The 27,691-nt window shown below is 40.9% G+C and overlaps 3 protein-coding genes across 7 annotated transcripts in view; 1 reads left to right on the top strand and 2 right to left on the bottom strand.

The window, feature by feature from the left end:
• Positions 1 to 12,796, top strand: part of ITGA2 (integrin subunit alpha 2) — an 86,665-nt gene extending 73,869 nt beyond the window's left edge. The window contains exons 26-30 of the mRNA XM_073343916.2: positions 90 to 194; positions 1,022 to 1,135; positions 3,940 to 4,029; positions 10,368 to 10,484; positions 11,700 to 12,796. Coding sequence (XP_073200017.1) covers positions 90 to 194; positions 1,022 to 1,135; positions 3,940 to 4,029; positions 10,368 to 10,484; positions 11,700 to 11,789 — 516 coding nt within the window. The 3' untranslated portion in view covers positions 11,790 to 12,796. The remainder of the gene's footprint in view (positions 1 to 89; positions 195 to 1,021; positions 1,136 to 3,939; positions 4,030 to 10,367; positions 10,485 to 11,699) is intronic.
• Positions 12,797 to 17,799: 5,003 nt separating this feature from the next.
• On the bottom strand, positions 17,800 to 24,999 carry LOC140911264 (molybdopterin synthase catalytic subunit). 4 transcript variants are annotated; one of them, XM_073343917.2, is made up of 6 exons: positions 24,910 to 24,994; positions 23,433 to 23,514; positions 22,585 to 22,712; positions 21,487 to 21,640; positions 20,345 to 20,468; positions 17,800 to 19,727 (listed from the first exon to the last, which is right to left on the bottom strand). In XM_073343917.2, exons 2-6 carry the CDS (start codon positions 23,504 to 23,506, stop codon positions 19,659 to 19,661), a joined length of 549 nt encoding a protein of 182 aa, XP_073200018.1. In that variant the 5' UTR covers positions 23,507 to 23,514; positions 24,910 to 24,994; the 3' UTR covers positions 17,800 to 19,658. The 4 variants fall into 4 exon arrangements, with proteins under 4 accessions (XP_073200018.1, XP_073200019.1, XP_073200020.1 ...); XM_073343918.2 differs by lacking the exon at positions 23,433 to 23,514 and having other exon boundaries at positions 24,910 to 24,999; XM_073343919.2 differs by lacking the exon at positions 23,433 to 23,514 and having other exon boundaries at positions 22,585 to 22,730; positions 24,910 to 24,992.
• Positions 24,910 to 27,405, bottom strand: LOC140911265 (molybdopterin synthase sulfur carrier subunit). 2 transcript variants are annotated; one of them, XM_073343922.2, is made up of 4 exons: positions 27,098 to 27,405; positions 26,327 to 26,448; positions 25,106 to 25,252; positions 24,910 to 25,011 (listed from the first exon to the last, which is right to left on the bottom strand). In XM_073343922.2, the coding sequence occupies exons 1-3, from the start codon at positions 27,107 to 27,109 to the stop codon at positions 25,126 to 25,128; spliced, it is 261 nt and encodes an 86-aa protein (XP_073200023.1). In that variant the 5' UTR covers positions 27,110 to 27,405; the 3' UTR covers positions 24,910 to 25,011; positions 25,106 to 25,125. The 2 variants fall into 2 exon arrangements, with proteins under 2 accessions (XP_073200023.1, XP_073200022.1); XM_073343921.2 differs by having other exon boundaries at positions 24,910 to 25,028; positions 27,098 to 27,401.
• Positions 27,406 to 27,691: the final 286 nt, after the last annotated feature.

Raw genomic sequence — 27,691 nt, forward strand, 5'->3', positions numbered from 1 at the left:
TATTTTCCAAAAAGCATGATCTTTTACACACACACACACAAAATCACCGTTATGCTTCCACCAAGCATAATTCTGCATTTTCTTTTTAGGCTCAAGGTGTCAGTTGTGATGCAAAGATTAATCCTTTGCAAATAGGAAAAACATCTTATTCTGCATCTTTCAAGGAAGAAAACTTCAGAGCTGCAAAAGAACTAGTAAGGAAAAGCTGTGACTATAATATTGGTGGTCCCAATCCTGCACTGTAATCCACTTAGCCAGACCTCTCTGTGCCATGCAGGGCCCTGTTGGCATCAGTGGTGCTCCACACTGGCTCAGCAGTCCACCATCACAATGCAGCATAGGGGCCTATCATTGTATTGTGTTGCTGTTTCCTCCTCTTCTGTATGTATTTTTTTCTTTCTACAGCTAAAATTTCTGCACAATAACCACAGCCCATTTTCCACTACATATTACCCTGTGTCCATGCATGTATTGTGTGTGTGCAAATGGTTCTCTTTTTCACAGAACAGTCCCTAATATTACTCCTTGCAGCTCACTTAAACTCTGGTCTTTCTGCTGCTCGTGTCTGTCTAGTTCAGTTTATTTTAGGTTTTCCTACAGCGACCATCTGACTATTAATATTGCTGCAGTGCTTGGACAATTGAGATCACTAATGCTGACTAAATTAATCTAAACCTCATAAATAACTATTAAAATATGCTTACAACATTAAGAATCTGTGTGAAATGAGACCTCTTGCTGGAGGAGATCCCTCTGGGTTAGGGCTGAGGTATGTTGGTGGTGAAGTATGAGTAAGCTTTCACTTACACTGTTCATACTGTATCTGCCCTATAGATAAGGAGGGGGCTTTAGCATGAGTAACAAGCATTTAATTAATACATACAGAATACCTAAGTTAAGAAACTTGTTCAGCAAGGACCAAGAAGTTTAGAATTAAAAGTGTGGTATTTGTTAAAGTGAATTATGCTTTTTAAAATCACGCTAATACCTCTTTCCCCCCCCACCCCACCTTCTCTGAAAGAACTGTAAGAACACGCACTGTAATACAGTTACATGCATGCTGAAAGACCTCACACTGAAAGGAGAGTATTTTGTCAATGTGTCTACCAGAATCTGGAATGGGACCTTTGCAGGTGTAAGTATCGGGTACCTTTTTGATGGGAGATGTTATACCCATGTACATCATGTTCGCTGATATTTTTGAAACTTAACACTGAAAGCGCCCCTTCCATAGCAATCCCTTCCTCTTCTTGTTGACATTGTTTTGTCTATTATCCTAAATCAAAAATTTGCAACTGAAGCTGAAACAGACGCTAAGTCTGTGTAACAAACCATTTAAAATATTAAATAGAGAGACCCCACTGAGGCATTGCAGCTACAATGGTGACACAAACCTTCCTCGATGCTGGCACATGGTGTTTGCTTTTGCAGACTGTCCTATAAACTCAAGTAACCAGAAACTAGAGTTTCTGTAGAGCTGAAAAAGACAACACATCAGAAAAAAAAAAAAAGAAGCTTATACAGAGCTCTTCTTCAAGTGTGGGCCAACATGGCTACAGCAATGCAATAAATTATTGTGCAGTCATATTATATTCTGAAAAAAAAATGATCTTCACTTTTGAACTGCAGCAAACCTTTATTCAGGCTTGTCAGGATTTTTTTATTATTTTTTTGCAATTTTGAGGATTAATATTTATTTTACATTTTTTTTCAATGTGTATCTATTTTTATTTTTAAGATTTTTATTATGTTATTTTAACCTATTCAGCAGTGGGGTGGCCTTCCCTGTGGCCAGGGGCTTGTCGTCCTCCTCGCAGCCCTGGCCAGAGGGGTCTCTTATCTACCTCACCAGCACCGCAGCCTTCCCCACACCTTGTTCCTACGGCGACTGGATATCACTGGACCTGCAGCAGTGCAAGGAACCCACTGCAGCCTTGCTGTCATGGCCCCTCTCACTAATTCCTATGTCAGCAAGGCAGCAGAGGGCTCCCTGAGCTGGTGCATGGCCTGAGACACCCATTCCCTGAAGGTGCAAAGTGCAGGGGGAAGGCTGCATCCATCCATTACCGATGGATATTTTATTCATCCATTTCAGTGCATCAGCTGACATCAACATTTACTGATATCTATGGATTTTAATCAAATCCTGCCACGCTTGCCTGTATTGCATTCATTCTAATAATTTCAAAGTACCAAAAGCCCAGAACTTAATGCTATTGTTAGTGTTGCCAATTTTTTTCTTCAGAAAAGGTGTGTACATTTCAGTACAAAGATATATAAAAACCTTTTGTTTGTTTGTTTTTTAAAGAATCACTTGTCAAAGAAAAACAGATCCCAGATTGAATTTTACAGTATGCTTACAGTATCGTTTAAATAATAACCCTGACTGTCACATCTTAAACTCCCACATGTCGTCCAAGACATAACACTAATCGTGAAGAAATGATCAGCCCTCTGAAATGAAACAATGTCTGCTTCTCAGCTAGCCAACCAACCAAAACGCTCCTAACACTCTGGGTTTGTTTGCTGTGTCAGGCACATGACGTACTGTCTGTGTTCTGTCTGCCAAGTCTTGTGACGGGGTATTGAAATTTACAAGCAGGATTCTTGTAAACGTCAATACTGAAACCATTTAAAAAAAAAAAAAAAAAGCCCTCAGGTCAGACTGATAGTGTAATAGGCTTATGAGAGTGTGTGAATCAAGAATCTGCCTGCCTTGATAGTGTCCTTTTTACGACTGTGTTTATTTTTTTGATGAGCTGAACCAAGAATATTTGGATGTTGTTTTAGATATACGGAAGGTCAGAATAAAAGCGGGTAAATGGCTGTGCCTTGATAGAGCAGGAGAGGTAGCAGGTAATGCTGGCTTCTCTCTAGTAGAAAAAAATCTGTTACAATTTTCCCTATCATCTCATGGCCACATATCCTCCATTTGATTGTCAGTACTCCACCATGAACAGCCTTTTATAGATGGCAATGCACCCCCATAATCCTTGTCATTTAGAATGACAGGCATTTGGTGCGAAAAGGATGAAGGGTATGCATGCATCTGTAAAGCAGGGAAGAGAAAGGAGTGTGCTGAGGAGTCGACAAGAGAACGATGATTCAGGAGATAAAAGGACCAAATATTTATCCCGTCTGGGATAGCTTCTCCAGTTCTGCGTGCAGTGGTTGGAGTTCTGACCACATTCCTCTAACAACACCCATTCCTACAGCACTCTTTTTAGACTGATATCCCTGTACTGTTGGTCGCATGTGGAAAATGTCACATGGAACACAGTCATACTGAACTGGTAATGTTTGAACTCCTGCGCAGGCTCTGCTGAGATTAGAAATAGTAATGGAAGGAGATGGAATCTCTAGGTCAGGCACAAGAATACTTTTAAAAAGTATTCCATTTTGTACCTTTTTCAATCCTGAAAGAGTGAGGAGGATCAGATGCTGAGGGGTGGGGAAGAATAGATAGTGCTAGCAAAAAGTAAAGGGAAGAAAAGCAGAGAGAAGTTGGATAGAGAGACAGAGGAAAAGGAAGGGAAAAGCACACTCTCATTTTATACTTCTTTTAAAGGCCAGAGCTATGTCCCTGTCCTGTGCTATATTGCCTTTCCATTTCTCCCATTCCCTCTGATTCTCTAGCCACCTTCACAGCTAAACAGCAGCAAAAGTTTTCAAACAATGACAGATATTTCAATATAATCTTTTCTTTGAACTGTATGATGAAAATAGGGGTTTTTTTAGATAAAGTCTTAATTATTAACAGTAAGCATAGCAAGGTTGAAGTCTGCATTACTGGCATATTTATGCATTATTTTCCAGTTTTCGTAATACTATAATATTCTTCAGCTGTAGAGTATCATTCACTTAAGGAGAATTATTTTAAAACATCTTCATTATAGGAATGCTTGATTAGACGTTTACAAGTTTATTTTTCTATTGCAGTCAACTTTCCAGATGTTACAGCTGACAGCAGATGCAGAACTTGATACACATAACCCAGAATTATTTGTAATTGGAGAGAATACCCTAACTGTGAGTGTTGTTCAATGGAAGTGTTTCCTTTCTTTATATTTTACTATGTCTAAAGGCTAATATTTGATTTTTAATATCCCTGAGAGGTGTGTGAGAGGCCGCAGAAAATCTGCTCATTTGCTTGAATATGTTAAGTTGGTTTTATTCATTTGTCTGGTTTTAGAGTTGTTGAAAATGTGTCCGTTTCAGCTGGCTGGTGTTTCTACAAACGCTGTTTGTTTAATTTATTTGAGCTTGCACACCTGAGTTTTGTTGTGAATGAACTCCGAAACTACCAGCAAAACTCGGTAGAAACCTCTGAGTTTCAACTGGTTTCATGTAAACAATGTCAAATTTTGCATAGATTTTACCATAAAACAATAAATTAACCTGGATTCATGAACTTTAGGAAATCTTTCATCAAAACTCAGATGAGTTTTAAGTTCTATTTGCAAAGGCGCATTTTGGTATAATTGTGAATATTTGCACAGTTCTGATGATGACCAAAATCATGTCTACATTGTAACATGTTGCACAGTATGCTCCAATTTAGAATGGATGTAATATGGACATATTTAATAATCTTGATGTTCTAGTGACTTTTATCTTAAATACTCTCTGTTGTACACACTGCAATGGTTTAGAATGTTTCCTCCCAAGGATTTCATTCACTAAAATGTAAATTTAAATAGTGTTGGGGAAAATGCTTTGTTACAATACCCTTGCAGTAGAAACAATAACCTCTCCTTCCCTTGGTCTGGGTATGGGTTGACATTACTTCACCTGCAATACTGGTTTTGTATTTCTTTTAGAGAACTTCCTAGCCCATCAGATCCAAAAAGTAGATCTATTTCAAGGCCTTTGGGGATTGGAATGCAACTCGAGAAACAAGCTAATAAGGGCGTCAACTTGGTGATGATGATGTGCATCAGCACCCAATTTCAGCTAATGGAAAATCCAATTAAATACGTACTAGGGCAGTTATTGACTGACCTATCTCCAAGTGGAAATAAGGCCAAAGCACGGTACTACTTTTTGTCATCAATGTTCCCATGAAACATTGCACTTTGTAAAGAGATTCTAAATTGGTCCATTTGTACTCAACATATATTCAGTTCAGGGCAAGCTGCTGAAAAGGAGAGAGAGTATATTTGTAGGTTTGAAGAATTTCACAGTATCCCCAAAACAGTAGATGCCAGTGTTTGGACTAGCTCGGGGGTGGCCAACCTGTGGCTCCAGATCCGCATGCGGCTCTTTAGAGGTTAATATGTGGCTCCTTGCATCGGCGCTGACTCCAGGGCTGGAGCTACAGATGTTAACTTTCCCAGTATGCCAGATGTTAACTTTTCCAGTATCCACTGCTCAACCCCCTGCTCTGCCTGAGGCCCTGCCCCCACTCCACCCCTTCCCCTGAGCCTGCCATGCCCTTGCACCTCCCCCTCCCCCACAGACCCTTCTGCGCATGCAAAACAGCTGATTGCAGCAGGCAGGAGGTGCTGACTGTCAGCGACCAGGCAGGAAGCACTGGGGGCTGGAGGGTGGGAGCTGATGTGGGGGCTGCTGATGTATTACTGTGGCTCTTTCGCAATGTACGTCGGTAAATTCTGGCTCCTTCTCTGGCTCAGGTTGGCCACCCCTGGACTAGCATGATACTTGGAGTGTCCTAGATTTTATATATATATATAATCTATCAAATGTCTTTCTCTTTTGTTGTTACCCTAATTTAATTCTTATACATTAATTACACCAGCAAAACAAGGTCAGGAAACTGATTGTAGAAAATGTTATTTGTGATTTAAGAAATTTATCCTACATGAATGTAAGTTTCTTGTGTATCTATAGTAGGACTGTCAGTTAATCACAGTTAACTCACGTGATTAACTCAAAAAAAATTAATCACAATTAAAAATAATCATGATTAATCACAATTTTAATCACACTGTTAAACAATAGAATACCAATTGAAATATATTAAATATTTTGGATGTTTTTCTACATTTTCATATGTATTGTATTCTGTGTTGTAATTGAAATCATAGTATATATTCTTCTTGATTACAAACATTTGCACTGTAAAAGATAAAAGAAATAGTATTTTTCAATTAACCTCATACAAGTACTGTAGTGCAATCTCTGTGGCGAAAATGCAACTTACAAATGTAAATTTTTTTTATTTATTTTTTTTTGGTTACATATGCACTCAAAACCAAAACAATGTAAAACTTCAGAGCCTACAAGTCCACTCGGTCCTACTTCTTGTTCAGCCAATCTCTGTAAATTTGTTTACATTTACAGGGGATAGTGCTGCCCTCTTCTTATTTACAGTGTCACCAGAAAGCGAGAACAGGCATTTGCATGGCACTTTGTATCCAGCATTGCAAGGGATTTACAAGCCAGATATGCTAAAGATTCGTATGCTCCTTCATGCTTCAGCCACCATTCCAGAGGACATGCTTCCATGCTGATGACGCTCATTTAAAAAAAATGCATTAATTAAATTTGTGACTGAACTCCTTCGGGGAGAATTTTATGTCCCCTGTTGTTTTAACCACATTCTGCCATATATTTCATGGTATAGCAGTCTCGGATGATGATCCAGCATGTTGTTCATTTTAAGAACACTTTCACTGCAGATTTGACAAAAAGCAAAGAAGGTATCAATGTGAGATTTTGAAAGATAGCTACAGCACTCGAGCCAAGGTTTAAGAATCTAAAGTGCCGTCCAAAATCTGAGAGGGATGAGGTATGGAGCATGCTTTTAAAAATCTTAAGAGCAACCCTGCGATGAGGAAACTACAGAACCCAAAGTACCAAAAAAGAAAATCAACCTTCTGCTGGTGGCATCTGACGCAGATGATGAAAATGAACATGCATTGGCCCGTGCTGCTTTGGATTGTTATCGAGCAGAACCTGTTATCAGCATGGATGCATCTCCCCTGGAATGGTGGTTGAAGCATGAAGGGACATATGAATCTTTAGCACATCTGGCATGTAAATATCTTGTGATGCCGGCTACAACAGTGCCATGAGAAGGCCTGTTCTCATTTTCAGGTGACATTGTAAACAGGAAGTGGGCAGCATTATCTCCTGCAAAAATGTAAACAAACTTGATTGGCTGAACAAGAAGTAGGACTGAGTGGACTTGCAGGCTCTAAAGCTTTACAGTGTTTTATTTTTGAATGCAGTTATTTTTTGTTCATAATTCTACATTTGTAAGTTCAACTTTCATGATAAAGAGATTGCACTACAATACTTGTATTAGGTGAACTGAAAAATACTATTTTGTTTTTTACAGAGCAAGTACTTGTAATAAATATAAAGTGAGTACTGTACACTGTAAAAATGTAAAGTGAGTACTGTGTGTGTAATTGAAATTAATATATTTTAAAATGTAGAAAACATCCAAAAATATTTAAATAAATGGTATTCTGTTATTAAGAGTGCAATTAATTGTTTTAATCATGCGATTAATCACGATTAATTTCTTTAATTGCTTCACAGCCCTAATCTACAGTAATCCTTTATGTATCCTGCACTATAAAACTTTGATCCACAATTGAGTTATAAGAGGTTCAGTTACAGCAGCGTGTGTTCAATAGAGAATTAGAAAAATATATATGGTGTGCAGAATGAATATTTGGAAGAGTGTATGTGTACACTCCACTTTTTAGTGATTCCACATCATTTGAAAAAAAAACAAAAACAAAAACCCATTTCTAGCCCTTTTAGGGTGAAATCCTGGTCACACTGATTTTCAGTGGAAGTTTTGACACTTATTTGAACGGTTCATATTGCAGGTGTGATTTGGGCCATATTGTAGTGGTTGGTGGGGGGAGATATTAGTTTGCAGTATTTTTATTTCAAAGAACATTTCCTCCAAATAAACTGGACCCTCAAGTCTCCCTGCCACCAGAGGTTTGTATGTAAATTCAGGTTTTCTCCATCTCTTTCCCTCACTTCTCAAATTTTCCCCTTTCCACATCAGATGGTAGCATGCCTGGCTGCAAATCCCTTACCAAATAATTTAAAAATCTTTGGATTTTTTTGATGAGATAGTTTGTTGAGATATTTAAGGTATCTTATGGCCCCTTACTCCCTTGTGCCACAATGCAAGCTGGGCCACAGTTTGTCCCTTAGAGAATGCCATTTGCATGTAGTGACTTTTCAAAGTGTAGATCTGCCTTTTCAAAGGAGGCAGCTTCAGCGTTATTTTAATATCTGTAATCGTACCAGCCAGCCATCACATACAAGCAGCTTTTCCCCATTGCAAATTAGAGAAGCTTGTTTTCAGCATAAATGAATTGAACGTTGTCCCTGAATAATTGGGTGGAGAAGCTTTTCAGACGTACTTGTATGAGAAATCTTCAGATTTTTTCCAGTTAGAAAGCACTGCCAGTTGAGAACAAAGTACAGAAAGTTTACCTGCTAAAATCATTATTGTGGCTGTTCAGTTATAAAATGCATGAAGATTGTTGCAGTGAAATGGATACACGTAGCCACACCTAACACAATAACAGGGTTCCAATGGTAACGTCTTAAATCATTGACGTGTCCGCGTGGCTTTCCCAGAAAGCTTGAGACTAAATTCCACCAGGCAAAGCTGAGAGCAAGCAACCCTGAAAAAATGCAATGCTGTAGTTTATCAGGTTTCACAGCAAGCAAAACCTGTTCCCGTTATAACTCTTTATAAACATTAACTACTCGCACATGAAAATTAAAATGTGCCTCCAAAAAGTTTAAAGTTCCTGACACTTGCAAGTAGTATTAACCAGATGTGAAGTTTATAAACCTTAGACTAATAGGTCTATAATAGCAATTGTAAATATCCATCCAAATTTATAATCAGACTTAATCCATGCACAACTAACTAGTTCCTTGGTAGCTGTAACTTGGAAACGAGTTAATTTCCAGCTATTTTGGGGGCTCTGTATTCAGATAGTAGGAGATCGTCTGACCAGTGAGAAACATGGCAGTGTCTGGGAACTCAAGGGAAGAACAGATCCTAGCACAATTCCACCTTTTCTGTCCTTCCAACTTGACCCATCTCCTCTTGCTGCTGCTTCCTCAGGCTAAGAACTGGTAGTGGAAACCTGGCTAACATTAAGGGCAGGGAAGAACTGTACAGATCTTAGAGTAGTTCCAAGTAGGCTGTTAAGACCTGAAGGCAAAGAGCAGGAAGCCATCTGCCTGCTGGGATGGGAGGATAATGTGTGGACTTTCGTGTGTATGAATCATAGAATATCAGGGTTGGACGGGACCTCAGGAGGTCATCTAGTCCAACCCCCTGCTCAATCCCCAACTAAATCGTCCCAGCCAGGGCTTTGTCAAGCCTGACCTTAAAAACTTCTGAGGAAGGAGATTCCACCACCTCCCTAGGTAACACATTCCAGTGTTTCACCACCCTCCTAGTGAAAATTTTTTTCATAACATCCATCCTAAACCTCCCACACTGCAACTTGAGACCATTACTCCTCATTCTGTCATCTGCTACCACTGAGAACAGTCTAGATCCATCCTCTTCGGAACCTCCGTTCAGGTAGTTGAAAGCAGCTATCAAATCCCCCCTCATTCTTCTCTTCTGCAGACTAAATAATCCCAGTTCCCTCAGCCTCTCCTCATAAGTCATGTGTTCCAGTCCCCTAATCATTTTTGTTGCCCTCCGCTGGACATTTTCCATTTTTAACACATCCTTCTTGTAGTGTGGGGCCCAAAACTGGACACAATACTCCAGATGTGGCCTCACCAATGTCGAATAGAGGGGAAGGATCACGTCCCTCGATCTGCTGGCAGTGCCCCTACCTATACATCCCAAAATGCCATTGGCCTTCTTGGCAACAACAGCACACTGAGCAAATAATGTTGCCGCCTTGTGTACTACTGGCTACTATTGTCAGTTTGGACTAGTTCTCTTTTAGCTGAAGTAGCAGAGGGCTTTGTTTTGTGAAGATGGAGGACCAGCACCATCCCAGTCCTAGTCCCAGCCCCAAGTCTTTGTGAGTATGTGATTTATCTAGCAGTGGTCTCTGTCTGCAGTGTGTAGATTCACTGCAGAAGGATTCTCGTTAAAGGAAGGAGAAGGAGGTGATGAAGACGAGATTACTCTTCGTCTTTGGTCTGTGGGCTCTGCATAGACCATCTTATGTGTTCGTATGGCACCTAGAATAATGGTGCCGTCATCTGTAGCTGGGGTGCCTATCTACCACAATGCAAATATCTATTTATAACAATCGGAAATCACTATTAACACCAGCAAATCAGACAATAATTCTGGTGCAGCCCTCCAGCCTTTTGCCAGGGGATTAGAAAAACTTCTTTAATATTAATATTGATACACAACAAATAAAACTGTCTGTTTTCAGATCCCAGTGACAATAATGAAGCCTGAGGAGAAAGCGGAGGTACCAGTCGGAGTTGTGATAGGAAGTATACTGGCAGGACTCCTATTGCTGTTAGCATTGGTTGCTGTTTTATGGAAGGTGAGTAGATATTTCTATCTGTAAAAGCAACCAACGGAAGTTCCTGCCTGAATACACCAAGGCTATAAACTTAGGAATTACTGTGTAATCATGTCAACAATCATTTATCTGCAACCTGGGGAGGAAAATATTTTTATTAGTATTGTACCTTCTGTGTGAGGATCTCAAAGTACTTAACAAGGGATCCTTACAGCAGCCCTGGGAATTATGGAAAATTATAATAATACATTTAATAGACAAGGAAACTGGTGCAGAGAACGGTTAAGCATTGACTTGACTTCCTATGTAACCATAGCACCTCGGTTTCTGATATGCTGTCAGCCTGCCTCCATGACTCTCAAGCTGTGCTCTGCACATACCTCCGATGTTCCAAGTGGGCAGGCTGGGCAGCAGGAGGGATAGGGGTGGACTTTGAGGAAAGATGGGAAAATGATCAAGGATATGCAAGAGGCAGGCAGGGTGAGTGGAAGATGGACAAAGGAAGAGGCTTGTGGGGGTAGGGAATGGCAGGACTAAGGAGAAGCAGGGTGTCTGGTTTTGGGAAAGGCAACAGATTGTCTCTGCGCCAAAGCATTGGTGTTTAAAGGGCTCCCTGGCGCATCAAGGCAACTGCTCCCTGGGGAGCTCTTCTAGATCCTATGCTTCGGCATAAAGACACTTGGCTGCATAGCTCTGCTGCTTTGGCACTTGATTGCACCAAGCAGCAGCTCTTTTTTTAAATATGATTTGTGTTTGGGGCTACACAGCATCGCAACTTGAACCTGAAGGTTGGGGGGAGGTGAGTGGAGACATGTCGCCTGCCTTAGAGAATTTCCTTCCGTTCTTCTTTTTTTGAAGAAGCTACTGTGCGAGTCAACAATCAGGTTTAAATTAACAGCTTGCTAATGAGAGCTGGTAGGGAAATGAGTTTTCTTCCACCAAAAAGTATTGATGAAAGTGGGAAAAAAATGCTTTCATAAAAACATTTTTTTTTTTTTGAGGAGGAAGATTGCCAAAAAAAAACCCAGTTTACAACCTGAAAATTTTAGATAACTTCCGTTTTTCTCAAAAATTAGTTTTTCATCCAAAAGAAGTTCTGACAGAAAAATTTATCAGCTGAGAAATGTACTTTTAAATGGCATGTGGCAATCTTCTAATCCTAGTACCTTTCGTTACCAGGCAGCACAAAATAGACTATATGCATAGCTGACAAACTATTTTCAAAACTTCTTTCAGCTTGGCTTCTTCAAGAGAAAATATGAAAAAATGACAAAGGATGTAGAAGATATTGATGAAATTACAGAACTCACAAAGGACAAAGATTGAAGACAATAGTGATGGGAATACAGAACTAACCCTCTGAGCCACAAACAATGGCTGTGGTCCAATCAGATCTTCAGCTGGAGTGCCTTAAAGTTCAATTACTCTTAAACTTGTTTTTTAATGAATGAATGAAAATGCTTTTTTATGGATGAAAATATTTTACAGATTCTTCTGTATTGCAAGAGTAACTGCAGGTCAGTTTTTTTTTTTCCACAAATGATTTATAGTATATTTTCTTGTATATTTTTTTCCTTGCAAGCAAATTAGCCCTTGGATCAGGAAGGTCTGGCGTATACAGTAACACCTTTTGGCAGAAATCCCACTCCTGTTCCACAAAGAACAAAATAAGAGTAACTTTTTTCAGATTGTTTTGGAACAATATCAATCCAAGTTAATAGGCTCCTGGTAAAAATGACTTTTTCTACTAAGTGATCTAGATGAAATCATTGCAGGATGAATATTGATACAGGACATGGAAAGGAAAAACTCAATTTACTGCTTATTAGCTTAATTTGATTGCCTTGGAGAACTGACTCACATTTCCCATCAAATCTGAGTCTTAACTAATCCATAACATTACAGGTTGTATATGTTATAAAATGGGCAATGCATCCTGATTTGGGAATGAAGATTCCAGACTATGCCCTAATATAGGATGTCTGATGGGTATACCATACCGAAGTAAACCACCATATTCCTTTCACTAAGGTGACAAAAATTAAATTTTTATGGTGTATGGCATTTGGAAAGTACTTCTGAATGAGACGTGTTCCTGCCTTAGTGCTGCCTTGAATGTTTTGTCTCTTTTTTAAAGGCAGAAGATCTGAATTTGAAAACTCATTGTGACTTGCTGTCATTACTAGGTGCTACTCTGACAGTTTTCAAATTCTCAGCACTACTCTGATGGATTTAAATTTTACTTCTCTGAATGCTTGTCTTGTGGTGTTCACTATCTAACAAGGGAGAAAACAGGCCTATATTTATTATTAATAAAAATACCTTTAAATTTACGTGGCATTTTTCTGTAGCCCAAAGAGCAAAACTGAACTGAAAACTTTTATTTGGATTCATAATCCCTATTCATGGCAGTAATCCCACAGATTATGGGCATGAGTAAGAAGATGCAAGATTTTGCCTTAGTTCACTAACTGGCAATAAGGCAGGAATGAAAGAAAGTGTCTGGTGTATTATAGGGGCACAGGAAAAGCTAAGTAATGTGGAGCTAGTGTGACAAAAGAACAGTGGAAGATCTGTTCTATATTGGTGCTTGTACCACTCTCGTCGTCATAGTATCTGAGTGAGTGCCTTTTAGTGGTGCATTAAGCAGCATGACTGTCACATGCTGTTTGTTCTTATATAGCTAAAGAACTTTTATAAGTAACTTATGTTTTGTACAATTTAAAATACTGTAGACTTTCGAAAGAAAAATTTTAAGAGTTAAAAAGGAACTCTTATTCAGGTGGCCTTATGTTATGCTTTTTAATTTACATAACATTTTTCTATTTAAGTGACCTTATGTGATATACCCTTTGCTTTAAAACAAAATCTTCAAATTTTAGGTTTGAAAAGCCAAGAATCTCCATATTAAAGGAAGAGCCCACACCAGGCTTGTGAGCTGAGATAATTGAACTTCGGGTTGCCTCACTCTCATGACAGGCAGTTAACCTCACAACAAGCACATCACCTGTTGTGATAGGCTTTTCTTTACATATTTTGGATGAGAAATAAGGTGGTGTCTGAAAATTTTACACCCTTCAGATAATTGTCTAAGGGACCTAAATCCCATTTTCAAAAGAGACTTAGGAGTCTAAATCCTGTTGATATTCAGTTAGCCTTTAGGCAAAGATTTTTAAAAGTACCACTCTCTTCTATGAATGTGAAAATCAATGTGACTGAGGCTCCTACATCACTTAGAGCCTTTAGAAATTTTTACCCGTAGCCTCCTAAGGGCCCAAGTCACTTTCAAAAATTGGACTTAGGCTCCTAAATCACTTAACACTTTTGAAAGTTTTTACCCAAAGTCGTCTTAGTCAGTAAACAATAGCCAGCCAAGCCACCAACTTCCCTGGCTGTCAGAGGTGCCATTTGGAATAACAGACTGAAAACAATTCAGCTATCGTGTGTGTGTGTTTTCTATAAGATTTTTATATTTTCATATTATATTTTTTCTGGTGACATGTTAAAAAACAATCTGGATCCCCAAACTCAACTGTCTGACAGATAAAGACAGTTGCTGCCAGTTGTTTGTGGCCAAATTGAGTTTTTAAAAATTAGTGTTCTAAACAATTCCTTAAAGAACAAACTTCTGACTTGCAGTTATAAACCCTGGATGCATCGACTAGCATATGTGACCTAAGGTTGAAGATAAAAATTGGTCTCCTGCCTCAATTCTTTTTTTAACAACTTGAAAAAAACAATTGCATCCATACTGTACTTGCAAAAATCTCATACATAATTAATCATGCGCATTCAAAGCCAGAGGAGGAATTTAACAATACAGTGGATGGTAAAATCTTTCATTTCTTGTACCTTTTGGTGGTGCATGTAATGGAACCCAGGCAGGCAGCCAGTTTTCATTGTCAGTCACAAGCTGAATGTGCAGAGGAGTGTATCCAGGGTTTTAGGTGAGTTAACTCATTGAGTAGGCAGAGAGTGATTTACATTCACTTGCCTTGACTGGGTTTTTCATTGTCCCAGGTGTTAGGATTTTTTACCTAGTCTAGAAGTAGTACTCTTCTCAAACTACAAGGAAAGGAGAGCATAACTAGGGTTTTGCATCTCTCACTTAGCCATTTAATGTTACTAGTTTGGTGGGTTGGTTTGTTTGTGTTTAGTTGTTTTTGTTATGTGTATTTTTTATTACATAAATAGTTCAATTTTGTAAAGAGTCATTTTATTGCACTTTTGGGTGGGCATAGCCTCAGAAATAATGCTGGAAATGTGATGTATATTTTGTACTGTGTATAACAGTTTGGGGTTAAGTTTTTAAAACCTTATAAAGATAAGTTTTATCTCTAATGTGTTGTTTTGTGGTGCTGGGCTTTGATTCCAATCTTGCTTGCAACAGCAGAAGTCAGGAGTAACTCCAGTGAAATCAAAAGAGTTACACAGTGTGAAACTGGTGCAAGATCCGCATTAGAGTGGCTGAGGTTTAGATGATATGAGTAAAGTCCTTTGTAAATCTCAAAAATTAGACTCGTAGGAGACTGGACACTGCCAGTGGGGAATGTGAGATAGAGATTTAATACAAGAGATCAGATTGAGGACTCGGAATGAGATTGTAAACTCTTCGGGGCAGAGACCATCTGTTATGTGCTTGTGCAGTGATGGGCATAATGAGCCCCTAGAGCCCCAGGCACTACTGTAGTACAAATGATAAATACTAATGCTTTGATGTTACAAATCTGAATACAGAATAAGTAATAAAAGCAGGGCCTTGAAGAGTGAAAAGCTCTACTAAATGCCACTATACAAAAGGCAGCAACATTTTTCTTTGCTACAGTAGCAGAATCCTAGGGTTATGATATTGCAAGGTGCTGACAACCAGGAGTTGAGGATACTAAGAGGCTGCGCCTTGGGCCTTACAGGTTTTAGCCACTGGTGCAGCAACACAGCTAAGCTCAGTTGTGCTGGTGTAAGTCACAGTTCACGCTGATGCAGCACATCTACACTAGGGGGTTGCACCACTGCAGCTATATCAACGTTGCTAGTTCCCCCATGTTCTCTCCCTTCTAAAATTACAACAGGTTTGCCCTCCCATCTTGGAGCAGTTTGTGGTCTTCCCCCTCCAAGTTGACAGTGACTTTTGAGTGATCCTCAGACCCTCCACTCACCTACTTTGTATTACAGCCCACTTTTGCACTTGAAAGAGCAACATATGAAAATAAAGGTAAATAAGATCAAACATCACCAAATATTACATATGTTGGTTACTTTTTATCAGGCTAACAATTTCCCCGTTTCATTACCTTTTAAACATAATGAACTGTAAAATGATGTGCTCACTGAGAAATGCAGTTAAGATTTAAAATCTTCTCTGGTGACATTTCTGCCCTCTACTGTCTGTATATTTTGTACTTTGGTACAGAATGCCATAGCACCTAATGTACTGGAGTGAGTTTAATACCAAAAATAAAGGCAGCACTGTTTGTGTACATTCAAATCAAAACTTCTGACGATCTTTACAAAACTGGGTTCAAAATATTTAAAGGGACATGAGTACATTTAAAAATCATTTATGTAAGTTTTTAAACCTATCATTGGGATAAGCAACTCCGTAAGATTACTATTACTAAAAGGGTTTAGAATAAAGCCTCAATTTTCAGATTTTTTTTAATATATGCATTTGATAACTATTTGTGTTCTTTCACACAACAAGAGAAATTGGGGGCAGATTCAAAAGGTAGGTAAATGTGTATGTAACACCACAAACTGGTACGATAGCTACCGGAAAGAGGTGGTACTTTTAAACTCTCTAAAATAATTTAATCTGTATTCTATTTCACAACACACATTGACTGCAGGGAAGGTGAATGTAGAACTGACTTTTAAAAATTCCTTCTAAAAAGATCATTTTGATCCTATAACACTACCACCTGCAGCTGTCTCTACTGACATCTACTGGATAGATCTTGATCCATATTACTGCACCATCCATTACTTTGTAAATCTCCCAGCATGCAATTGATGATTAAAAATCAACCTAAACCACTTTCGAAAACATAATGAAATACTATGAGGGACAGAGCAACACTAAAAAGTTGCTCAAATATTAAGCTACAAGTGATCAACCAGTCACAGCACAGGTTACTCTCAAATATTGCAAGCCAAGAAGTGAGAATTTTCTCTAAGGGGTTCTGCCATCAAATCCATTCTTTACTTCCATGCTGTGATAGTTTCCTGCGTTCTACAAGTTGTTCTCTCTGCCCTTGCACTTTCCTGTAGAAAAGCCATCTCACCAGCATACTATCACAGGCAAACAAAAAAAGTATGTTAGGTACAATGCCCGGGTTAAAGATTTTTCTTAATGACTGCCAGGGGTTGTTACATATTGCAACAGGAGATCTGATTATCTTAATGAGCACTAACAGTTGCAGCTACTTCCATTGTTCAGGCCCAGTATTTGTCTTGCTGATCTCCTGCAGCAGTGAAGTGCTCTGGTTTCTAGCACATCTTTAAAGCACATCACCCTAATGTCCAATGCTGTTGATTTGCTGCATAGAACAGTATTTCCGCTATTTAATGCTAGTTGTGCTGGTTTAGCTGGGTGTACCTTTCCTATATTATAGGATAGAGGTGAAGGAAGGATCGAGCAGTTCTCAATGGTCTTCAGATGTTGTTTGAATGGGTCAAGTATCTTAACATTCTATCTCTACTATAACTTCCAGTAACTCCCATAACCTTTTAAATACATGTGTGTAAGCTTTCTTGGAACTTTTTCATTTCTATTTTCTAGTCCAGCTGAAGAAACCCAAATTACACATTTCCAAATTAGCAAGTCTCTAAAAGAGTGCTTAGATTAAGTGATGCTTGTGCTGTGAAGGACAGACACAAAAAGATGGTGTGATCTTAGCAGTTTAACACAACATGCCTCCACTTTCTTATGCCTGGTTACTGGGGGGAAAGGTAGTATTCCCCTTAATCTGCAGTCTTCTCTCCAGCTGCTTATATGATGGGGATATGTGAGTGATTACTCTGTTCTCCTTCCATCAGATCAGGTAAGAAGCACCAGTGAAATCCATAGATTCCATAAGTTGCCTCTGGCCCAGAGAAGGTATAACTTTGCAATGTCATTTTCTGTTTTAATGCTAGCATATAAGCACTACACTGGTTCACAGACTACCAATGAGATGGCACATTAGTCCAAAACCTCTTTGTAAGTAATACCCATTTTTTGCTTGATCCCAGAATCGGGGCCTCTCCCTGGAAACAGATTCAGGTGGAGCCACTACTGCCAAGAATTTGAAACACTGGGTATAATAATTGCATTTAAAAAACTCCCAACAAATACTGATCTCTGTAGAAGTGATCTTTATTCATGGATCTGATAGCACTGAACAATCGATACAGCAAAGCATAGTTCTTCACTTGCACATGCCAAACAAGGAAAATTCAGTCCATAACTTATTCTGCCTTACCTAAATAGAGGGACCAAAGTGATACACATTAGACACCCATAATAGATGCATACATGCAAAGAGTGGCTTCTCTTCTTCCCAGGGATGTCCCACTGCCATCAGTAGGAAGTACACCAAAAAGCAGTACAAGGACCCAGTTTAATCACACTTCTGTTTGAAGTTTTGGGTTTTGATTTTGTTTTAAAACTTACTCTAGTTGAAATTAACACCAAAGATTACTGTGAGTGAAAGATTAGAGAGAAAATTGTCTTTGTTTTTGCTTTGTGCAGTTGCCAGGGCTACTGAGGAAACAGTGAAACAAGTAGGGCCTAAGTGTTATGTAATGGCCTGTTGTATAATCTTGGGCAAGTCACTCCACCCCTGTGCTTCTTTTCCTTTCCACCCCTTCTCTGCTCTATTTAAGATTATAAATTCTCTGGGGCAGAAGCTATCACTCACTAGGTTTGTAAGGGCTGAGCACACTGGAGCTCTGATCTCAGTTGAGACCTCTACTGTACAATACTACAATACATAAACAAATATCAAGTTGTACGTGTGAGTAACCTTACTTATGTGAGTAGTCCCATTAACTAATTAGTTCCTCCTGTTAAATCTACTGAACTATTTTCTTAAAAATTGACTGTTTCAAGATGACAATGCCCTCTTAACAACTAGTTAAGATGAGAAGTTTTATTCCTAACTAATAAATATTTTTGCATTTGTAAGTTCAAGTTAGAGACTTAACACTGTTTTAATCTGTAACTACTATTGGGTTTTTTTAACCCATAGAATAAGACAGCTGCAAAAGCTGCTTCAAAACTAGTCACCTCGATACATCTATTAAGGTTCAGTTAAGTTTGTTTTATTGCTAATGCAAATTAGTTGTGTATGATCATGTCCAATAAAGAGCTTTAAATTTCCTTAATGTGATGAACCTGTAGTATCAGCTACACAGTAAAAATATTTCTATGAAACAAAGCTACTGGCAAGTCACATTAGTAACTCTGGGTATAATTTATATTTTTCTCTGCTTGTACCAAAAATGTTTAATCAACTTAAGTGTCAAATATCTTAAAGCCGCTATGTTGACTTTGCAGTCATAATGCCAACTAAGGATATTTTTAAGATTAAAAACCATAAAGCTGATTGTCACATTGTGATCTCCAGTGCTGGCAGTGAACCCACAAGGTGAGAATAAAGGTATTAAAGCAGCATATAGTATATAAAACTAGACTCCTTTCAATTAAGAATTTTTGGGGAAATGGTTTTAAACAGTCTAGCTAGTTACACAGCTGGGTGATTTTACAAAAAATGAAAGTTATTTGGGAACTTAATCTATTACCTTCTGTCTTAGACAGAAGTGTTTGTTATAATGCATATGCTTTTACTAGTTAGATTTACTGCAGAGCAGCAGTGGGCAACCTGCAGCTTGTCAGGGTAATCCGCTGGCAGGCTGAGATGGTGTTTACATTGAATGTCCGCAGGCACAGCTGCCCACGGCTCTTAATGGCCGTAGTTTGCTGTTCCTGGCCAATGGGAGCTATGGGAAACGGCATGGGCCCCAGGGCCATGCTGGCCACAGCTCCCAGTGGCTAGAAACAGCAAACTGCGGCCACTGGGAGATGAGGGCAGCCATGCCTGTGGAAAGTCAATGTAAACACTGTCTCACAGCACACCAGCTGATTACCCTGATGGGCTGCAGGTTGCCCACTGTAGAGTGAAGGGGTTAGTTTTAATAGTGACTTTGGAGATGGAGTTATTGTTCCACATCTGCCCAAAAGCATTCCTTGTTTTCTTTCCAAGAATATTCCTGCTCATAAATCTCCTGCAAACAAAAAAAAAAAAAATGGGAAGTGCTTCAGGAGTCTGCTACATAGAAATATAACCAGTACACAAAAAGTCAGCTAATCTGCAGTACAGTTTCCATAGTGTTTGGTAGACACAGAAAAAGAGGACACTGTCTTGAGATGCACACAGTGTCAGGCCCTGATTCTGCAATGAGGTCCATGAAGGCAAACACCTACGCCTAGGCAGATTCCCCACTCAGATTAGTAGGGTTCTGTGCAGTGTCCACCTGCACAGAGCTCATGAAAGAAAGTGTAAGCTGCAGCAAATATACTGCTCGTGATGATCAAGTTTTAATGCATTTGCCTTCTACATTATTCCATATTAAACTATTGAACCTTCATTTTAGAAAGGAGGATATTTCAATTGTTCATAACATCCAAAATACTGGAAGCTGATACTCAAGGCCAAGTCCTCAGAACTGAACATTTGGAACCCAGAACCTGTCCTGTCTCAAACCATAACCCCAGTCCCTTACATCCCTCTGCAATACAAATCACAGAAGTGGATAGCTGACAATTTTAAGTGCTTATACAACTATCAGACCCCAGAGACAGAGAGGTGGCACTTTTTGTAAGCTACAATACTTAAATTCACCTTTTTCCAAATTGGAACAGTTGCTTTCAAAGTATTGATGCAGTACTGCACAGCCTCAAGAGATGCCACTCGGTGTGGAGAGGAGACTGCTACAATCACACTTGCTTCTGTTACTGGAACTAAACTAGGAAAAGACAAATAAGACATTAGATGGTAAGGCAATGTAAATCTTAAGTCCAAAGTCCTCAACAATGGCTAGGCCCCATTCTACCAAGACACTGTACACAACATAGAGTAAATGAGCATCCTTGTCTCAAACAGCTTATACTCTGAACAAACAAAACCCACTCAACTTGAATCAGCAACAGATGTTTAAATCCTACACTTTTACAAACATATTTCCTCATGAACCTGGCAGAAAGTTTGGCCCGCTAATAGGACAGTTCTGCATCCAAACTGAATTTGTAAAGATTGTTTCAAATTATGAGGATATTTTTCATCTAGTGTAATACACTTTGTAAAAATAAGTGAAGTTTGACATAACCTAGCACTACTGAACAGTGGTAATCTTTGCTGAGAGGTGGGGAGGCATCCATTTGTGATATGCTCAAAATTAGATTCTGATCCTGAATCAGACTCCACTAGCACCAAAATCTGCATCTACCCACTCATTCCAGGAGATCCCAGTACAGGACTGACCTGGTAAGATTCATATGTCATTACTTTCCAATGGATCTGCATTTTAAACTCAACAAAAGGGTAATCTGCAAGTCTTGGCAAAGGCCCTTGATCTCCCAGTGAGCATGCCTGGCAACTCCTATTTCAAAGATGTTCCAGGTATTCTAGACCTTGTATACTTGACTTAAGTTCTGTAGTGAAGGGCTTGGATTCTGTGGTACCCCAGGGCAAGAGACTGGAAACACTGTGGCAGCTTCAGATAAATCTTAGTTTTATTTTCAGTGTGTTTCAGGCTACGTGCAGACTCAGGCAGCCATCACCACCCTGGTTTGTACTTGGTTCATGTTTTGAAAGTTTCTTTGGAAGCGGATTTTTTAAAGTGACCGGGCCCTGCAACACGATTTTTCAGTAAGGGGTGGAGTCAGGGGCAGGTTTCGCAGCAGAGAATATGCAGGTTCCTGCCCACACCATATGCAAGTACAAACATACTGACCTTTAGACAGACACATCTTGGCCATACATACCCAAGTCTATGGTGCACTGCTATATGTTTGATGGAAGGCCATTTCTGTCTAACATCTCTACAGATTTTCTTTATTTCAGCTTCTGCCATTGATGAGTATGCTTCATATTCTAAGTGAATCACCTTTTTCCCTTCAAAGTTATTCCTTGTAGTACCTAAAAATAAATGAATTACTAAAAACAAATGTTATTTATTTCTATTGCAAGAGTACCTGGGAGCTCCAGTCCTGGGTCAGGACCCCATTGTGCTAGAACAAAAATATACTCCCTGTCCCAAAGAGCATATGATCTAAGAATGTCCAAATTACTTATTTCTCATTCTAGAAAAGGTTTAACCAGCTCACTGCAATGAGCTGGAAGTGACCGTTTTGTTAGTACTTTAGCAATTCTTCATGTATAAAAGGACAGAATTTAACCCACAGATTTTACATGCTAGAGTTACCAAGATGGCAACATCTTCACTAGCACAGATCTGGCCCTATATGTTTAGAAAGTTGTGCCTGTTCTCACTGCAATTGCTCATACAACACGAATAACTGTATGGAATTTAGGTACACAATGGTACTCACCTCTGAGCACAAAGGGTTCTGAAAATGTAGGTCCTGATATATTAACCACAAGGCTAGAATTAAGTCTCATCTCTTCAGATACTATTTTATGAAGAGGTAAGTTGCATATAAGCTACACTGTGGCATTTAACCCCAGCCCTACTCTGGAGTGTGGTGAAGGGACAGCCCTGGTGATCAGCACATGGAGTTTACAGAACCATAGTTCTATCTATTCCCCATCTCCTTTTGGGTAAGTTGCTCCAGGGGAGCAACTAGCAGTCCCTGTGCTCCCCCAAATATAGGGGCTACAATTCTAGGCTGACCACACCAGTAAGGAGGCTCCTTAGGACCTCATTCCTTATTGCATGAGGACTGGCCATGATCTTGCTCGAAATGTTTAATACATAATTTGCTAAACATTATTGGTTTGTCCCAGAGACTTATTTTTTAAGTAGCCTCAGAAGCATGAGGTTGAACTTATGAGGTGACCTGTGCTCTACTTACTGATAGATATACACATCCATGGATTTATTTTAGGAGCCTTAAACTCACCTATGAACAGAGAGACAGCCCCGCAGCATGGAGAAATCACCAGCTCTGACACTTCATCTGCAGAGAGTTTTTCACAGTTCAGTTTGATGAAATCTTTGGGCTCATCTTCACTTTCATTCATGGCTTCTCTGGAAGGAAACAGAAAGCTACAAAAGTCAAAGATTTAATGAGTTACTTTTCTAGTTACATTGGCCATTTGGAAGCTGCTTTTTAAACACCTGTGGGGCCAGAATTTATCCAGCAATTGTATGGCACCCACTAACATGCTTCAGCTGTACGGCTCACCAGTAGAGATGAAAAAGTAGGTCAGTCTCTATGCCGAATCAGTTCTTAGCCCCTTTGCTGGGAGAACACTAATTGCACTTCTTGTTGGCAATTTCTAGAGGTACAGGGGCTCTCCTTGTTTTAATATACCAATTCTAGAGCCCTGTCTGCAGTGGGATCAGCTAGCAGAGCCCCTTGTGCTAGCATGTCCTATTGTATGACTGGCTACAGTAAGAATGTCAAATTATAAACTGTCTGGAGTTAGAAGAAGGCAAAGAATCTTATTACAATAAAAACTAGGGCACTGATCCAAATGATTGATTTGCTCCAGGGGAGCACCATCAGATTAGGCCTGAATAAAGACTGGGAGTGGCTGGGTCATTACAAAACCTAAACCTAATTTCCCCAATACTAATTTCCCCCTACTGTTACTCACACCTTCTTGTCAACTGTCTGAAATGGGACATGCATTTCCACTTCAAAAGTTATTTTTCCTCCCTTGGCATCCTGCTGTCAATTGAATTGTCTCATTAGACTGACCTCACACTTGGCAAGGCAACTCACATTTTTCATGTATTTTATACCTGCTCCTGTATTTTCCACTCCATGCATCTGATGAAGTGGGTTGTAGCCCACAAAAGCTTATGCCCAAATACATTTGTTAGTCTGAAAGGAGAGAGGTTCTTTTAGCAGAAAAAGAGGAAAATGATAATTTTATATTTCAAAATTGCTTTAAATCATCTCTCTAGCATCTTAATTTTAAAAAGTCAAAGTAAAAAAGGTTTCTTTTCAGTGTGATATTAGCCAACCACGAGGATTGGCACCTCTACTGAAAGCCAACAACTATAAAAGCATGAAAAGATCTTTAAAAATACAACAATTAAAGGGCCACATTAGCAAAGGGACTTAGGCACCACTAGTCTTCACAAAACTCCTGCTTAGCTGCTGCCAAACCCCAAAGGTACCCAACCTTCCGTAGCACCTAAGTGTTTGCATTTAAAGTTTCCAGGGAGCCTATTTTTTGGCTTCTGAGCATGTACACTATTGCCTCACTCTAGGTAGCTGGACACCTAAGCCCCAGTATGATGCACAAAGCAATGGAAGATAGGCATTCCTCCTCCTAACTCATTTGTGGGGATAATCCCGTAGGTATGCTCTGACCATGGTTAACGCCACACAAAGCAGGGGGTGGTGTGGTGGACCTCCCTCCTAACTTGTGGCCAGTGATTAGGGTACTCAACTGGGATGTAGAGCACCGTCTACCTGAGGGAAGAAGGGATTTGAAGAGGAATCGGTCACCTCTCCAGTGAGTGCTGTAGCTACTAGGCTATGGGATAGTCTGATATGGGCCTCTCTTAGTCTCTCCCATTAAAGCTGTTCCATTGTGGATAAATAATGAGTTAGTCAGTGGGCCAGAGAGAGAGTGAATGACTCTATAGCCTGGTGGTTAGAGCACTCATCTGTGATGTAGGGGACACAGGATCCAGTCCTCCTGCTCCAATACTAACACAAAAGACTGAGGGAGACCTATATCAAAAACATCCCATAGTTCAATGGTTAGGGCCCTCACCTGAGAGGTGGCAGATCCCTGTTCAAATCCTTTCTCCCCTCTCAGGCAGAGTGGCAACTTGAACCAGGGGTCTTCCACATCCCAGGGATGTACCCTCACTACTGGGCCAAAAGTTATGGGGGAGATGGTCCTTCACCACCACCTTTGGTGCCTAACTCAGAGAGGGTTCACAGCTGAGAATCCCAAGCAGAAGGAGGCACCCAACTCCTTAAGAGGGGTCGGGCTTAGGACACATTCTTTTCCTTGGCATCGCCTATTGGCTAGTTCATGCCACTCCCTGCCTAGTGTGCTGGCTTTTGTGAATCCCACTTTTAGCTGCCTATTTCCTGTCACTCATTGTCCGGGAAGCCTGAATGCCAAACTCAGGTTTTGCAAATCCCAGTGATTTGTCTAGGCAACCAACTCCCTGTGTGAATCTAGCCCAAAGTATTTTGAAAGCTTTTTCCAATCCATTGCAAATACATTAATCATTTATTCCTGCACCAACTTACATCTCAGTGTCAACATCACAGCTGTCTACTGCAGGGGATGCACGTTACACCCACTCACAGAGTTCCAGTAGAAGGGGAAAGTCATCCACAAATCACTAGACCCTAAACAGAGGGGAAAACTAAAAAGAGAATTCCAGCAATGTTTCAATGCATGATCAACCCCCAGAGGCCATTTACAAAAAGAAGCTATACATACCCAAGCGTCTTTGCCTGGAGTTAGCCCCCGCTGATAGGTGGGATAATAGCAACCTCGTCACCTGACTGCAGGACCAGAAGCTGATCACCAAGAAGCACGTATTCCTGGCGAACAGCAAAGACCACTTGATCCTGAATGGCAGCAAGTCTGAGGAGGATTAGCAGTAGTATAAATACATTTAAGTAAAGTGTTTGCATGAATTCTCAGTTAAATGTGAACAACTGACTGGTGCATAGCACAAGGAAGCTGAAGTCAGTAAGATTACAACTTATGCATCTGCATTTGTACTGTTTTCTTTAAAAAAAAAAAAAATCACAACAAACAACTGTATACCCTTGGACTTGATGATTATCTTTTCATGGGCAAGGGCCAGTGGTGAACCAAACCAATACAATTTCTAAAGATAGGAATTGAGCTGGTTATTTCAAGCAAAATAAAAAAAGAGATTATATACAGTGGATAGGGAAGATAACATGCATGCAGTAGAAGAGAGTGCTGAAGCTTTGTTTAGAAAAGGTAAAAACAATCATAAGAAAGGAATTATACATTGCATAAGCGTATAGCACAGATGGAGGGAAAACACTATTGCCCAGAAACAAGTAGATGTACCAACGGGGCAAGTAAGACTATCAAGGTGTTAGTGACCTGGTTAGAAGCCAGTGGTGACTGCTGACAGAAAGGCAAAACACAATTTCATTTTCCACCCAAGTCAGGGTAGGTTATGTAACATCTTCAAGAGCTTTGCACAATTTGCGACTGTAAAACATAATTTGATTTGCTTTTCATAAAGAGAATAAAACTTGCAAACTACTGATCATTTTGTGGCCTAAGTCCGTAGGTTTTAGTAACCAATCCAGTAATAGGCTATATGGTAAGATACATTCCAGTTTGATTACTTGCTACTGCTACCGCAAAAACCCAATTTTGTTTCATTTTAGGCAAGATCCTCTCTAATATTTAATTATAGCCTTTCAGTTGCAAGCTTAGGGGCTGCTACTAATGCCAGCCAGTTTAATGCAAAAATCAGTGAAATGCTCTTTTGAACATATTTGTAGAACAAATAAGATCACAAGTAGCAAAATGTAGAACAGATTTCACTATTTTTATTATACTGAAAAACTGACACACACATGTTAATTCCACTATATTACATTTGTAACTCTGTTAACAGTTTAAAACCCCCCAGACTTGAGGAGCACCAGAAGCATGCTCTAAAACTACCTTGGATGCCTTTTAACAATTTCTTCCCACAGCTGTAGAGAGGTTAATTGTTGCGGTACAGAAATAATCTCAGAGCGAACACCTGCCAATTCAGCGCTCCTGGCAAAGTACAGCGCAACAACCTGTTAAAAAACAAATCACCATTCCGATTACACACCCTTCAGCTCCTGTCTCCTCAGTGGGTATTTCTAGCGCAGGAAATGGGCCCCCAAACGCATCAACATCATCCGAGGAAGCATACTGCAGATTAAGCGTTACGATTTATTAATTATTATTATTATTATTATTTTTAATCGCATGCAAGGCCGGGGATCTCGTTTCAGGCACGATAACCGGGAGAGCTCATTACAGTGACTGCGGCCCAGGCTCCCCAAGCCCTTCCATGATGAATTAGGCCCGGCTGCAACTGGTTACTGCACTGGGGGGCCCTTAAGGAGGAGGCCCGTGTTCTTGTGACTCCAGCAACAGACTGAACGGTGCGCGTGGGGGGGTGCCCAGGTTACCAAGTGTCCCGTGGTCCCCCTGCCGCCACCCGACCGCCGAGCCCGGCGCACGCCCTGAGCGAAGGGGCTGCCCCGCGGCACGGAGCGGGCACGGCAGAGCGGCTCTCCCGAGGGGGCGGGAAGCGAGCCCCGCCGCGGCTCGTTTCCGGCCGACTGCCTTGCCCCGGAGCGGGGCTGCTGCGCACGCAGGCCGCTGTCCCTGCCCCGTTCCCATGGCGGTGCCGTGTAAACACCCGCCGGCCGGCCGGCCCGGGTGCAGGCTACGCACCTCGCAGCTCATGGACGGAGCGTCGCGGGTCGGAGCCCGCTTCCCGAAGGGGAACAGGCCGCAGCGCCTGCGCCCGGCCCGAGCAGCTGCCGCTGGCCCTGCCTCACGCTCCCGGCCCGCCCACTGGGCTGGGGCTCCGCAGGCTGGCCGGGGCCCTGCGCCCTGCCTGGGGCCCTCGCCCTGCTGCCGAGCAAGGAGGGACCAGCCCGGGGAGACAAAAGGGTCCGGCCCAAGGGCAGACAAATGCGGCTCCAGCCAGCCCCAAAGTGGGGACGGAGCTGGAGTCCCAGCGCTGAGCCCACCCCAAACCGGGGGGGGGGGCGCACTGGGCGGCTCAGCCCCGCCTCGGTACTAACAGGGCTAGAGCTCGGGTGACCCCGGGGAGGGGGTGGACGTGGATCCCCAAGGGCCCGGCTCCGTCGCAGCTCGGCTTCCGGGGCAGTTCCTGCTCCGGGGTCTCTGGCGGTGGGGCTGCTCCGCTGCTGGAACTGAGAGCTGCGGGGGAGCTAGGACTGGCCGCTGCGGGAGGGTCCTGGGATCGAGCCCGAGCATCAAATGAGCCAGCAGGTACCGTTCTCCCCAGTAACAGACAAG

The sequence above is a fragment of the Lepidochelys kempii genome, chromosome 5 (assembly GCF_965140285.1).
Source record: "Lepidochelys kempii isolate rLepKem1 chromosome 5, rLepKem1.hap1, whole genome shotgun sequence".
Classification (NCBI taxonomy): Eukaryota; Metazoa; Chordata; order Testudines; family Cheloniidae; genus Lepidochelys; species Lepidochelys kempii.

Excerpts from the sequence above, each read along its gene's own strand:
- LOC140911264 (XM_073343917.2), bottom strand. The coding sequence starts at position 23,506 with ATGTATTTGGGCATAAGCTTTTGTGGGCTACAACCCACTTCATCAGAT. Across the intron at positions 21,641-22,584 it reads GGCTGTCTCTCTGTTCATAG|GTACTACAAGGAATAACTTT; the intron begins GTGAGTTTAAGG and ends ATTTATTTTTAG. Across the intron at positions 19,728-20,344 it reads CTGTTCCAATTTGGAAAAAG|GAGATTTATGAGCAGGAATA; the intron begins GTGAATTTAAGT and ends TTTTGTTTGCAG.
- LOC140911265 (XM_073343922.2), bottom strand. Across the intron at positions 25,253-26,326 it reads ATTGTTAAAAGGCATCCAAG|ACTTGCTGCCATTCAGGATC; the intron begins GTAGTTTTAGAG and ends AATCCTCCTCAG.